This window comes from Aquarana catesbeiana, linkage group LG05 (genome assembly GCF_042186555.1).
Source record: "Aquarana catesbeiana isolate 2022-GZ linkage group LG05, ASM4218655v1, whole genome shotgun sequence".
Lineage (NCBI taxonomy): Eukaryota > Metazoa > Chordata > Amphibia > Anura > Ranidae > Aquarana > Aquarana catesbeiana.
This window is the reverse complement of record NC_133328.1, coordinates 393,471,298-393,484,343: the sequence shown is the minus strand read 5'-3', so window position 1 is coordinate 393,484,343 and position 13,046 is coordinate 393,471,298. Positions and strand designations below refer to the sequence as shown.

Sequence of the window (13,046 nt, the reverse complement as noted above, 5' to 3'; positions counted from 1 at the left end):
CTTGTATTCTCCTACCTATGTACTCCATGCAACTTCTCAAACAATCCTTTTCCTCTCTCCGACCATCACCTTATTAGTTTCTCTCTCCCCCTGTCTTCCACCACCTTTCCCTCCAATCTCCTAACCATCACCCGTAGAAATTTTCGCAACTTCAACTCCTCTCTCCTCTATTCTGCTACTGACCACCTCTATGACAAAATCTCTCCCCTGTCCTGCCCCAACCAAGCCACGTCCATCTACAATAAATCCCTGTCCTCCACCCTGGACAAGCTCGCTCCCCTCACTACACGCAGAATCAGGCCTCGACCCCTACAACTCTGGCAAACAGATGAAAATTCTCAAAAAAACGTAGTCGCGCTCTTGAGCGTCTGTGAAACAAGACTAATGCTGCGTACACACGAGCGGACTTTACGGCAGACTTTGCCCGGCAGACGGGATTTTGTCGGACAATTCGATTGTGTGTGGGCTCCAGCTGACTTTGTTTTCTCAAAAGTTGGACGGACTTAGATTTGAAACATGTTTTAAATCTATGCGATGGACTCGAGTCCGGTCGAAAAGTCCGCTCGTCTGTATGCTAGTTCGACGGACAAAAAGCCACGCTAGGGCAGCTATTGGCTACTGGCTATGAACTTCCTTATTTTAGTCCGGTCGTACGTCATACGAATTCGACGGACTTTGGTTGATTGTGTGTAGGCAAGTCCGTTCATTCAGAAAGTCCGTCGTAAAGTCCGTCAAAGTCCTCCAGGCAAAGTCTGCCGTAAAGTCCGCTCGTGTGTACGCGGCACAAGTCTCTCAAAGACTTCAACCAATACAAATCTGCCCTCCAAAAATACTATTCCTTCCTCCACACTGCCAAGCAAACCTATTTTACAGCTCTTATTAACACCTTCTCATCCAGTTCCCATAAACTCTTCTCTACCTTCAACTCTCTACTTTGTCCTCCACTGCCTCCACCCACTGACTCACTCACTGCCCAGGAGATCGCTAATCACTTCAAAAACAAGATTGATACAATCCGCGATGAAATCTCCACTCTACAGGTATCTCCCCCAGCTAAGACCCCATATCAACAGGTACAACTGACACTCCCCCTATTCAAATCTGCTACTACAGACGAAGTTGCTAAACTCCTTTCTATCGCCCACCTAACCAACTGTCCCCTGGACCCTATTCCCTCTCATATGCTACGGTCGCCCTCTGACTCCATCCTACACTCTCTAACCCACATCTTCAATCTCTCCCTCACCTCTGGCATCTTCCCCAATGATCTAAAACATGCACTGGTCACCCCCATACTTAAAAAGCCATCCTTGGACCCTACCAATTTTAACAACCTACGCCCTATCTCCTTGCTCCCCTTTTCCTCTAAACTCCTTGAACGTCTGGTTTACAACCAACTGAGTGACCACCTCATTAAAAACAACATTCTTGATCCCCTTCAATCTGGTTTTTGCCCTCAACACTCCACAGAAACTGCTCTTTTAAAACTCACAAATGACCTACTAACTGCAAAAACCAACGAACACTATTCTGTACTCCTACTTCTGGATCTTTCAGCTGCCTTTGACATGGTTGACCACCCCCTCCTCCTCAAAAAACTTTACTCCCTCGGTCTCCATGACTGTGCTCTTCAGTGGCTCTCATCCTACCTATCCCAACGTACCTTCAGTGTCACTTACAATTCTACTTCCTCCACTCCTCTTCCCTTCTCTGTCGGGGTCCCCCAAGGTTCTGTTCTTGGACCTCTTTTATTTTCAATCTACACCTCTTCCCTGGGTCAGCTGATAGCCTCTCACGGCTTTTAATATCATTTCTACGCTGACGACACACGAATCTATCTCTCCACCCCTCAACTCACTCCATCAGTCTCCTCACGCATCACTAATTTGCTAACTGACATATCTGTATGGATGTCACACCACTTCCTCAAACTCAACTTTTTCCAAAACCGAGCTTATAATATTTCCTCCCCCACGTGCCTCTTCCCCTGACTTGTCTGTCAAGAGCAATGGCACAACCATCCACCCGTCCCCACATGTCAGGGTACTAGGTGTTATCCTGGATTCTGAACTCTCCTTTCGGCCCCACATCCAATCACTTTTCAAAGCCTGCCGCCTCAACCTCCGCAACATCTCTAAACTACGTCCCTTTCTAACCAAAGAAACCACAAAGCTCCTGATTCACTCCCTGGTTATCTCTCGCCTCGACTACTGCAACTCCCTCCTCATTGGCTTACCTTTAAATAGACTATCCCCCCTTCAGTCCACCATGAATGCTGCGCCCAGACTCATCCACTTTACAAACCACTCAGTGTCTGCTTCCCCTCTCTGCCAATTCCTCCATTGGCTGCCACTCGCCCAACAAATTAAATTCAAACTACTAACAATAAGTTACAAAGCCATCCACAACTCTGCCCCCAGCTACATCACTAGCCTAGTCTCAAAATACCAACCTAATTGCCCTCTCCGTTCCTCCCAGGACCTCCTGCTCTCTAGCTCCCTCATCACCTCCTCCCATATCCGCCTCCAGGACTTCTCCCGAGCCTCACCCATCCTCTGGAATTCCCTATCCCAATCTGTCAGACTGTCTCCAAATGTATCCACTTTTAGGCGATCCCTGAAAACTTTCCTCTTCAGAGAAGCAATCCTGCCTCCATCTAACAACTGCACTATTTTCTCCATTAGCTCATCCCCCACAGCTATTACCCTTTTGTATAACTTGACCCTCCCTCCTAGATTGTAAGCTCTAACGAGCAGGGCCCTCTGATTCCTCCTGTATTGAATTGTTTAGTACTTGTACTGTCCTTCCTAATGTTGTAAAGCGCTGCGTAAACTGTTGGCGCTATATAAATCCTGTATAATAATAAAAAATAATAATAACAAAGACAAGGTATTTGTGTCTGAAAATGTACGCTTAGCCATTTTGGGTCTCTGCCATGATCACCTCTTGTAGGTAATTTGTGGTGGTCAACCGCTTAACCAAGATGGCCCATTTTCTGCCACTGAAGGGTACCCCCTTGGCCATGGAGACGGTCCGGTATTCATCAGGGAAATAGTGAGGCTTCACAGGGCCCCCACGAACATTGTTTTTGACCGAGGGGTCCAGTTCACATCCCGCTTCTGGAAAGCCCTGTGTGGAGCCCTCAAATTGAAAGATCAGTGTCTTCCGCCTACCACCCTCAGACCAATGGGCAGACAGAGAGGACCAACCAGACATTGGAGCAGTATATCCGCTGCTTCACCTCCTTCGTTCAGGATGACTGGGTATTGCTGCTGCCACTGGTGGAATTTGCATACAACAATGTCAGCCACTCTGTCACAGGTCAGTCTCCCTCTTCTCTAATTATGGTTTCCAGTGGAGTTTCTACTGCGCAATAATAAGCTCCAATCAGAAACGCAAACCAGACAAGTTTTTTTTCCTGCCTTTAATTGTTGAGCTCAAAATGTGCCTGTAATCGTCCTAATGTGCATGGACACATCATAGGATAACATTGAGCTGCTTCTACAGAAAAAACACATCTGTAATAGCAGCGATTTCTAAGCCAGTGTGCATGGAGCCTATATTGTCTAATTTGCTTGCCACAATATCGCAGTCCCGCTATAATTCTTAAGTCATTACTAGTAAAATAAATAAATAAATAAAAAATTTCATAAATATATCCCATAGTTTGTAGACACTATAACTTTTGTGCCAACCTATCAATAGACGCGTTTTGGGATTTTTTTTTTACCAAAAACATGTTGCGGAATACATATTGGCCTTAATTGATGAAGAAATTCGATTTTTTACAGTTTTTTTTATTGGATGTGTTTTATATCAGAAAGTAAAAAAATATTGTTTTCTTTTTTCAAAATTTCCGGTCTTTTTGTTAGTTTTTTTTGCGCAAAACATTAAAAACGCAGTGGTGATCAAATACCACCAAAAGAAAGCTCTATTTGTGGGAAAAAAAGAGCATACATTTTATTTGGGTATAGTTTCGCACGACCGCGCAATTGTCAGTTAAAGTAACACAGTGCCGTATTGCAAAAAATGGCCTGGTCAGGAAGGCCTGCCTGTAATCGTTCTAATGTGCATGGACACATAGGATAACATTGAGCTGTTTCTACAGGCAAGACACAGAACTTCTGTAGTATCAGCGATTTTTAAGCCATTGTGCATGGAGCCTAAGGCCCCTTTCACACGATCAGCCTGCTCGGATCCACCTGTCCATTTTTCAGGCGGATCTCAGTGGGCCACACATTGACTTCTATGGGCAGGCGGATGTCAGCGGAGATGTGTCCGCTGACACCCGCTTGCCATCTGATCTGAGAAGATCCGCTCATAACAGACGGATCACCACCCGTCCAGCGGATAGGATGGGATCGGATGAAAACAGACAGGCTGTCCGTTTTCATCCACTCTCTCCATAGGGAACAGCGGGGCTCTGACAGGTCTGTTCCCGCACAGTGAGCAGAGACAGACCTGTCACCTGCCAGCTCAGCGGGGATCAACGGAGCATTCCCCGCTGAACTAGCGGAGTCTGTCCAGCGGATCCACCCTGTGTGAAAGGGGCCTAAGGGGCCTAAGTGTCCGATTTGTCCGCCACAATATCGCAGTCCCGATATAAGTCACTGATCGCCGCCATTACTATTAAAAAAATAAATAAATAAAAATTCCATAAATACATCCCATAGTTTGTCTATAACTTTTGTGCAAACCACTCAATACACACTTTTTAGAATTTTTTTTCTAACAAAAATATGTAGCAGAATACACATTGGCCTAAATTGATGAAGAAATTCTTTTTTTTATTGAATGTGTTTTATAGCATATTGTTTGTTTTAAAATTGTCAGTCTTTTTTTTTTTTTTGTTTATAGCGCAAAAAAATGAAAAAATGCAGAGGTGATCAAATACCACCAAAAAAAAAAAAAGCTCTATTTGTGGGAAAAAAAGGACATAAATTTTATTTGGGTACAGCGTCACATGACTGCGCAATTGGCAGTTAAAGTAACGCAGTGCCGTATCACAAAAAATGACCTGATCATTATTATTATTATACAGGATTTATATAGCACCAACAGTTTACGCAGCACTTTGTTGAAGGGGGGTAGATAACTTTAAGGGTTCCTCTGGGGGTAAAAAAGTAGAGAAAGGCTGATCTATCCATTATAAAACAAATCGAATGAGAACACTACAATAAAAAGGCGCAGACACTTTTACCGGTGCTTCCATGTGATTAGTATCCTCATGACAATCCACCTCCTGTTTTCAGGTGTAACTGGTTCTTTGCATTTTTCCCTTACTCCCAGTAAATAGCAGTTGGGTGGGGGAGTCTCTGTTTACTCTGTCTTCACCATTTGTTTACAGACACGCCTAGGTCTGTTTACTGAATTGACCCTTTGTCTTCAGATTATTATTTTTTTTTTTTTTTGTTGTTCCTGTAAAGTGGAAATGCTGAGTGATGTAAATGTGTGAACATTGAAGCTGATTGCTGATTGCAGCACCCACAAGTATAATGTGATCCTGTGTGTGTGTGTACTCAGTATCTGCATAGCACCTGCAATGAGCATCATCTTGGACCAGTTGTAGATCCTGCATCTAACACATGCCAAGTGTGGTCCTCCAGGGGCAAGCAATGGTTAAATCTCCCCTTAGCAGTAACCAATAGGAGAAGAGTTTTGGAAAGAGGGCGTTCCAGGAAAAGACACACACACTAGGTGACAGCAGCTGCCTCCACCCACTCTCTGTATCACAGCAATGAAGAGGGGAAAGCCTGTGATCATGGCAGAACAAGACTAAAGACTACCTCCAGCCCAGGGATCTCCTGATTGCAGCCAGGCCACCAGATCTGCTCTCTGTTATTAGAAATATGAGCAAGAGGACCTGCCTACAGCCAGCAGCTTCTTGATGTCCTCTCCTGGGATCGTATTGTCCTTTTGATTAGAAGAATCGGGGGAGAAGCAGGCTGCCTAGGGAGATCCTGACATGAGCAGGACATGGAGGGAAGAGCTTGGCCCCTCCAGCCTGAGAGGTGAGAGGGGCATCCGAGGCTAGAGCCATCGAAGGGTGGACACCCCATGCATTCCAGTGTGTCATTCTGCATGCACGCTTCCTGCTGCACCTTGTCATTGTGCCTGCTGGAGGAGGAGGAGGAGGAGGAGGAGGAGGAGGTCCGCCTCATCTGATACATAGCACCACCATGCTGCCCGGAGTCGGAGTGTTCGGCACCAGCCTGACCTCCAGGGTGATCATCCCTCTGCTGAAGGATGAAGGCTTCTCGGTGAAGGCTCTGTGGGGTCGGACCCAGGAGGAGGCTGAGGAGCTGGCCAAGGAAATGAGTGTCCCCTTCTATACCAACCGCATCGACGACGTCTTGTTGCATCAAGATGTGGATCTGGTCTGCATCAACCTACCGCCACCTCTCACCAAACAGATCGCAGTCAAAACCCTAGGTAAGTCCATTGCCAGGTCCACCTACCACCCTCAACAAGTCAGCTTGTCCTACTCTGCTGTCACTAGTGCATTATGTACAGGAAGGGGGCTTCCTAGACATGTTTCCTCCCAGGAGGCTCAGTGTGCTCAGGAATCTCATCTGGGATCTGATCAGGGGTGAAGATATGGTCAGGGATGTGGTATCAGATCAGGGACCTGGGGATCTGATAATGGATGTGGCATCTGATTAGGAATGTGGTCTGTGACCAGAGATCAGGGATCTGATCAAAGATCCAGGATCTGATAATGGATGTGGTATATGATCAGGGATGTGGTAACTGATCAGAGATCTGATCATAGATGTGCTGTGTGATCGGGGATGTGGTATCTATCAGAGATCCTGAATGCGATCATGGATCGGGAATGTAGTATCTGATCAAATATCCTGGATCTGATCAGGGATGTGGTAACTGATCAGAGATCTGGGATTTGATCATGGATGTGGTGTTTAATCAGGGATGTGTTATCTAATCAGAGATCCTTGATGTGGTATATGATCAGGAATGTGGTATCTGATCAGAGATCATGGATATGGTATCTGATCAGAGATCCTGGATCTGATAATGGATGTGGTGTGTGTGATCGGGGATGTGGTATCTGATCAGAGATCCTGGATCTGATCATGGATTTGGTATATGATCGGGACGTGGTATCTGATCAGAGATCCAAGATCTGATCATGGATGTGGAATTTGATCCAGGATCTGATCAAGGATGTGGAATCTGGGATCAGATAAGGGATGTTGGATACCCTGATGGCTACTTCTACATCTTTTGTGGCCAGTTTATATGCTAACCCAGCCTTTCCCAACCTTTTCAATCCAAAATAAGCATTTAAATAACTTTCAGGCCTCAAGGAACCCCTAAGAATATTTACTATATCTACAATTCAGGGAACATAAGTGTGATGGTCAGTGGGAAGAATGTTTCTAACACTGGTGGTCAGTGGGCAGAATGCCCTTGTTACAGATAGGTACAAAGATCATTGGTGTCAGTGGTCACTTATCTGAAAGTTAGGAAAGCCATTCTTGATGCAATTTTCTTTCCTTCAACCACAGGTTGAAGGGAAAATGGCTCGATTCCACCATCAACACAGTTAACGTTGATGGGGGAATCCCCCGTCAGCCCTTTTGTGTTCTTCTGGCTGGGAGCCTTCCCCACTGGCACAATACAATGATCACTGTCCACAGCCATAGCCTTTGGCAGTGATCGGGTGTAAAAAAAACAACAGACAGGCTGGTCATACTGAAGTCGATCAGTGGTTTGATTTCAGTACAACCAGCCTGCCTATAGATGGTTTGAAATTTGCCCAGTTCCTGCTGAACCGGCCGAATCTCAATCAGTCTATGGTCACCTTTTAGAAATTGGTCATTGCTCCAGGAACCCCCTAGAAACCTCTAGAAGAACCCTAGTTGAGAAAGGAGATGCTAACCAATATGCAGTTATGCATATAAAAGTAGATTTATACTCAGTCATGTTAATGTAGTTTAATGTTTTTTTTTTTTTTTATATGCAATATTTATTAATACAATTCCTGATGATCTTGCCTTGAATGAGATTGTTTAGGCACTTCCTGTTAGGGGGTGGTAAGTGTCTTGTAATTGCACTATTGTGCTGTCACATGCACCTGGGGAAGTCTATTACTGAAACAGTGTGATGGTCATTGGGATGAATGCCCTCTTTACAGATAGCTACAAAGATCATTGGTGTCAGTGGTTACTTACCTGAGAGGCAGAAATTGCCTAATATTGTCCAAAAAAGGTTTGACGTTGGAGATGTAAAAATCCTCCCTTGCTGGAACAGCATATCTCACTGCTGGTACATAACAGACACCATCCCGTATATCCTGTACACTGCCGGCTGGTGTGAACAAGCACTTGAGAAACCAGTCCGGATCACTAATGTGCCACCAATGCCAGATCCAGTGCATGTAGACAGGAAGCAGTTGAAAAAGCCTGGAGGACATCAGCAGTCTGAGGTACAAATAATAATAATAAACATAATAATAGCAGAGAAAAAAACAGTATTTTATGAAAAAAAAAAAGCAAGGACTGGAGCAGACAGAATTTTGGAGCAGCTGTGCATGCGTTGTAATCAATCAGCTTCTATCTTCATCCTAGGTTCACACAGCTGCGAGATTGAAATTGTGCGAGTTCAGCTAAACTCGCACGATTTCATACAAGCATGTCGGTCCGACTTTGGGGGTGATTTCAGAGACATCTGTGTGGGTTCCTGCACAGATGTCTATTGAAATTGCACCGAAACCGCCAAAAAGTCGTACAGAAACTACTTTTGGGAATCGGTGCGGTGCCGAAAAGTCGGCGTCGCACCGATTCGGACAGTGCCATTGCCAGCAATAGCCGCTCATTTGGCATGCAATTTGACATGTCAAATCACATCAATGTGAACCTAGGCTTAAAGTGGTTGTAAACCTCAGACATGAAATATGAACAAAGAATATCCCTCTATAGCAGGAGTCTCAAACTGGATGTCCTCCAGCTGTTGTAAAACTACAAGTCCCATCATGCTTGTAAACTGTCAGCCTAGCAATGCCTCATGGGACTTGTAGTTTCGCAACAGCTGGAGGGCTGCCAGTTTGTGTAGTGTGGACTTGTAGTGTGTACTTGTCTCAATTAAGAGCACTAAGGCCCCTTTCACACTTACGGACCGTTCAGGTCCACCTATCAGTTTTTCAGGCAGACCTGAACGGACGCTCCATTCACCTCTATGGAGCGATGGATGTCAGCGGTGACATGTCTGCTGACATTCGATACGCTAAATGCAGACGGATGGAAACCCTGTTTTCCATCCCTCTGGCAGATCGGATGAAAACGGACAGGAGGATACATTTTCATCCGATTTCCCCCCCCCCCCCCCCATAGAGGAGAGTAGAGCTCTGACAGGTCTGTCCCTGCACAGTGAGCAGAGATGAACCTGTCATCCGCTGGCTCAGCAGGGATCAACGGAGTGATCCCTGCTGAGCAAGCGGAGCCTGTCAAAAACGGATCCGCTCCGTGTGAAAGGGGCCTAACTGTCATTTCAGTCTACTGCTTCGTTCCTCTGCTATCAGTATGAATCACTTCTGACAAGTTTTCCTGACACCAAGAGAAAAATGGTGAAAGGGAAGGGATCTCCAGCTGATTGACAGCCTTAGCTCTGTTCCTCTGAGCTATGTGGAAGGGGGATGTCCCTTCCCTCCAATCAGCTCTCAGAGCTCTCCTCACTGAGCTCTGCAGAGTGTAACTTCAGCTCTCCTTTTTTATGACGGCTCAGACAAGTTAATACATTCTGGGCTATATATAGAGAAGTGAAGAATGCAGATAAACAAGTACAATTTATGTAGGAGGATTTGTTTAATCTCTGTGTATCACCTGAGGTCAGTCACACTGGGTGTATGTAAGGGTTTACAGCTCCTTTTAAGCTTTGAAAATGAAAGATAGATGCTGATTGGTTGCCATGCACAGCTGCTCCAGATTCTGTCTGCTTCAGTTTTAGTAAATTCCCCTCTATGTGTTTTGGTAGGAGTCATTGAGTTCCCATTTAGATCTGCTTTAATCAATGGGCTCATAGCAGTAAAAAGTTTGCACTTAGTCTGTGTCAGCATATGTTTATGCCATTTACTTAGTTTTTGCGGTTGAGAGGGGGTTGCAGTCTACGGCAGCATCATTTCTTGGCATTAATTAATAGCTCCTATCCAGCTGCTGCATAATTTACTCTTCTTCCATTTGCAAAACAGAAGCACAGCCATTAGATAATGAGAGGTGCCAATCATTAATAACTGGGATTATACTGGCCAAGTTCAGTTTTTAGCCATAGTAATTCCAGGCTTATGAATGATTTCTATTCTGCATACGGCCAGTACAGTGTAATGTGCTTTTAGAATCGCAGGGTGGGCAGGAAATGCACTGCACATGCCCAATATATGCCATTATACCTATTCAGCTCTCTCATATAGCCAGTCCTGACAGTTATTTCCCATGTAGTCCCGCTCCCAATCTAGTGTTGGAATTTAATTGGGTCTCTGAATATCTTTCTTCAGCATTGCGTCAGGTCTGCATAGTGAAATGCAAGAATAATGGATCCCATACACACATTCGTCTTATTCTCTTTGCCTTTATTATGTTTTTAATTTATCTGTATACCCATAACTGGTATTGTGATAACGTCACAGATTACACCAATAAGGCAGGCCATACACAGTTCAAATCTCGACCAATTCAGCAGGAACCGGTTGAGATTCAAACAGTGTAAGGGCAGGCTGAATTATACAAAAAAAAAAAAACGAATAGTGTATACCCGACTTAAGGCAGGCCGTAGACGATGCGAATCTCAGGTTGTAGGAAATAAATTTGCATGATTCCCCCCTCAACACAGACAGTGCTGACAGGGGAAACCCGCCTGCCAAGCAATTGTCTGTTCCCGGCTGGGGGGTGGGGGAAGCCATTCCCGCTGGGAGAAGACAGTGATTATTGCACTGTCACGATCGATCAACTTGGTACATTCAGCCTGCCCACAGACGGTTCAAATCTCGGCTGGTTACTGCTGAATGGTGGCCATACATGGTTATACATGTCTCCAAAAAACGTTCGATACGCTTGATTGTTGGACTCTCGAAACGTTAGTGGGCTCATTTCGATTCTCGAAGTGCAAAGTTCTATGGCAAAAAACGAACCATCATGTCGGATTTTTGTAGCATAAAAGATTGATGTTTTAAATGTTAGTAGTGGAATAGATTGGAAGCAGTTTGAAAAACCTACAGCGCATGTGCGTGTTAAAATGTAATCCAGGAAGTACAAACAATGAAAAAAAAGGGGAAATATGTAGATACAAAGATGGCGTTATCGCATGCACGTTCGATGGATCATTATCAAATACGACCATTTTCTCGAACGATTATCTAACCATATGTGGCCAGCTTAAAGCTGGTCATACATGTTTAGATTTCTCTCAAATCCCTCCGGGCTGAATGAGAGAAAACACATAAGTTCCCCATCCGCTCTAAACTGTGTGGATGCACTTCTGGCTATTATATTCTGACAGCCAGCAGCCCTGGCTGTCAGAATATTCAAGCAATGCATGCAGCTGATTGGATGTTGGCGTTGTTCGACTGAGAACTTTCCACCTGTATGGCCAGCTTTAGTGACCCATAGAGGTTCGCAGGTAGAACCAAAATAAGCTAAAACTGAACTCCTGCCTAAATGGGATGTGTATTCTCAGGTGATTCTTGGCATGCTTTGTCTATTTCTTCTAGATCTGTGCGGACACCAGACTATCCCAGTAGACAGCCCTGTACCCCCTCCAGCACAGTCTCAGCAGTGCATATTTTCCTATGTAGAAGAGGTTGTGTCCATTCGTCCACTCAGGTCTCAGATTACACTTAGCTCCCTGCACTATGCTGTGCAGTGTGTGGCCTTTCTTCTATGCTTTACAGCATCTTTTGCATTATCTCTGCTGTTGTCATAGAGTGTACTATATTATTACCACAATGCGCGCAGATACTCTAGTATTGTCATTATTAGCCAGTCACTGAGCGGAGGCTCCTTCTTGTGATAGTGTACAGGGACATTATGCTACATAGCAGTGGCACATACTAATGAACACATAGACTCTGTACAATGTATTCCTTTTCAGCTGTTGCCTTTAGAGCCATGTCAACTAACTGAAACAAAAACCAGTGAAAGAGTCTGCTAGATGAAACAATATTTCATTCCAACAAATTGTTTCATTTACTACATTCTATTAATCTTCAGTATTGTGCATCAGTTAGGTTCATACTTGTGGCTGTGCGTTTTCAAGCATTTCTTTTTTATGCATTTTTCATGCAATTTTATGTGTTTTTCTTGTGCATCATATCACACCAAAAGATGACAGGCTGCTCCTTATGGTCCCTTTCACACAGATCTGTCCACAATCCTCTGCTGTTTTGAACAGAGCGGACCCAACCGAGCCTGCTCTGATCTATGGACCAGTGGGTGTAAACGGACTCTGTTGTCTGTTTACACCTGACTGCCCTTCAATCTGATCCGCCTTGATGGAAGTGGACTGATTCCCTTTTGTTTTTTTTGTTTTTTAGAGCACCAGATTGGATTGGAGGTAGGTGGTACATAGGGGTGAATGGATTTGTCCGATCAGCTTTGCCTGAAAAACTGACAAGCCGACCTGTTCTGACCCTTTGTGTAAAAGGGGCCTTACTTTTTCAAGTGACATGGAAGCACATTGTATAGTCATAAATGGGCTCCATAGACAATGAGATTCCCTTTGTCATTTATAGTTGCACAGGTGTGAACAGGGACTAATTTGGAATGGTAGCCTGTTCACATACTAAACTATTATAAATGAGGCCCCTTTCACACGGGCTGGCTGATCAGGTCCGCCTGTCAGTTTTTCAGACGCACCTGATCAGACCCTCCAGTCTCTTCTATGGAGCGGCGGATGTCCGCTGACACCCGCCACCATCCAGTCCAATCCTGTGTGCCAAAAACAGACAGATGGTGGTCCTATTCCCCAGCTGTCCAGCGGATTAGATCAGATGGCTTCAGATGGAAACGGACCACCCCATAGAGGAGAGTGGCACT

The 13,046-nt window shown here is 44.8% G+C and overlaps 1 protein-coding gene across 1 annotated transcript in view; it reads left to right on the top strand.

The window, feature by feature from the left end:
- Positions 1-5,677: 5,677 nt before the first annotated feature.
- GFOD1 (Gfo/Idh/MocA-like oxidoreductase domain containing 1) overlaps positions 5,678-13,046 on the top strand; it is a 141,375-nt gene continuing 134,006 nt past the window's right edge. Inside the window, exon 1 of the mRNA XM_073631079.1 lies at positions 5,678-6,432. Coding sequence (XP_073487180.1) covers positions 6,180-6,432 — 253 coding nt within the window. The 5' untranslated portion in view covers positions 5,678-6,179. The remainder of the gene's footprint in view (positions 6,433-13,046) is intronic.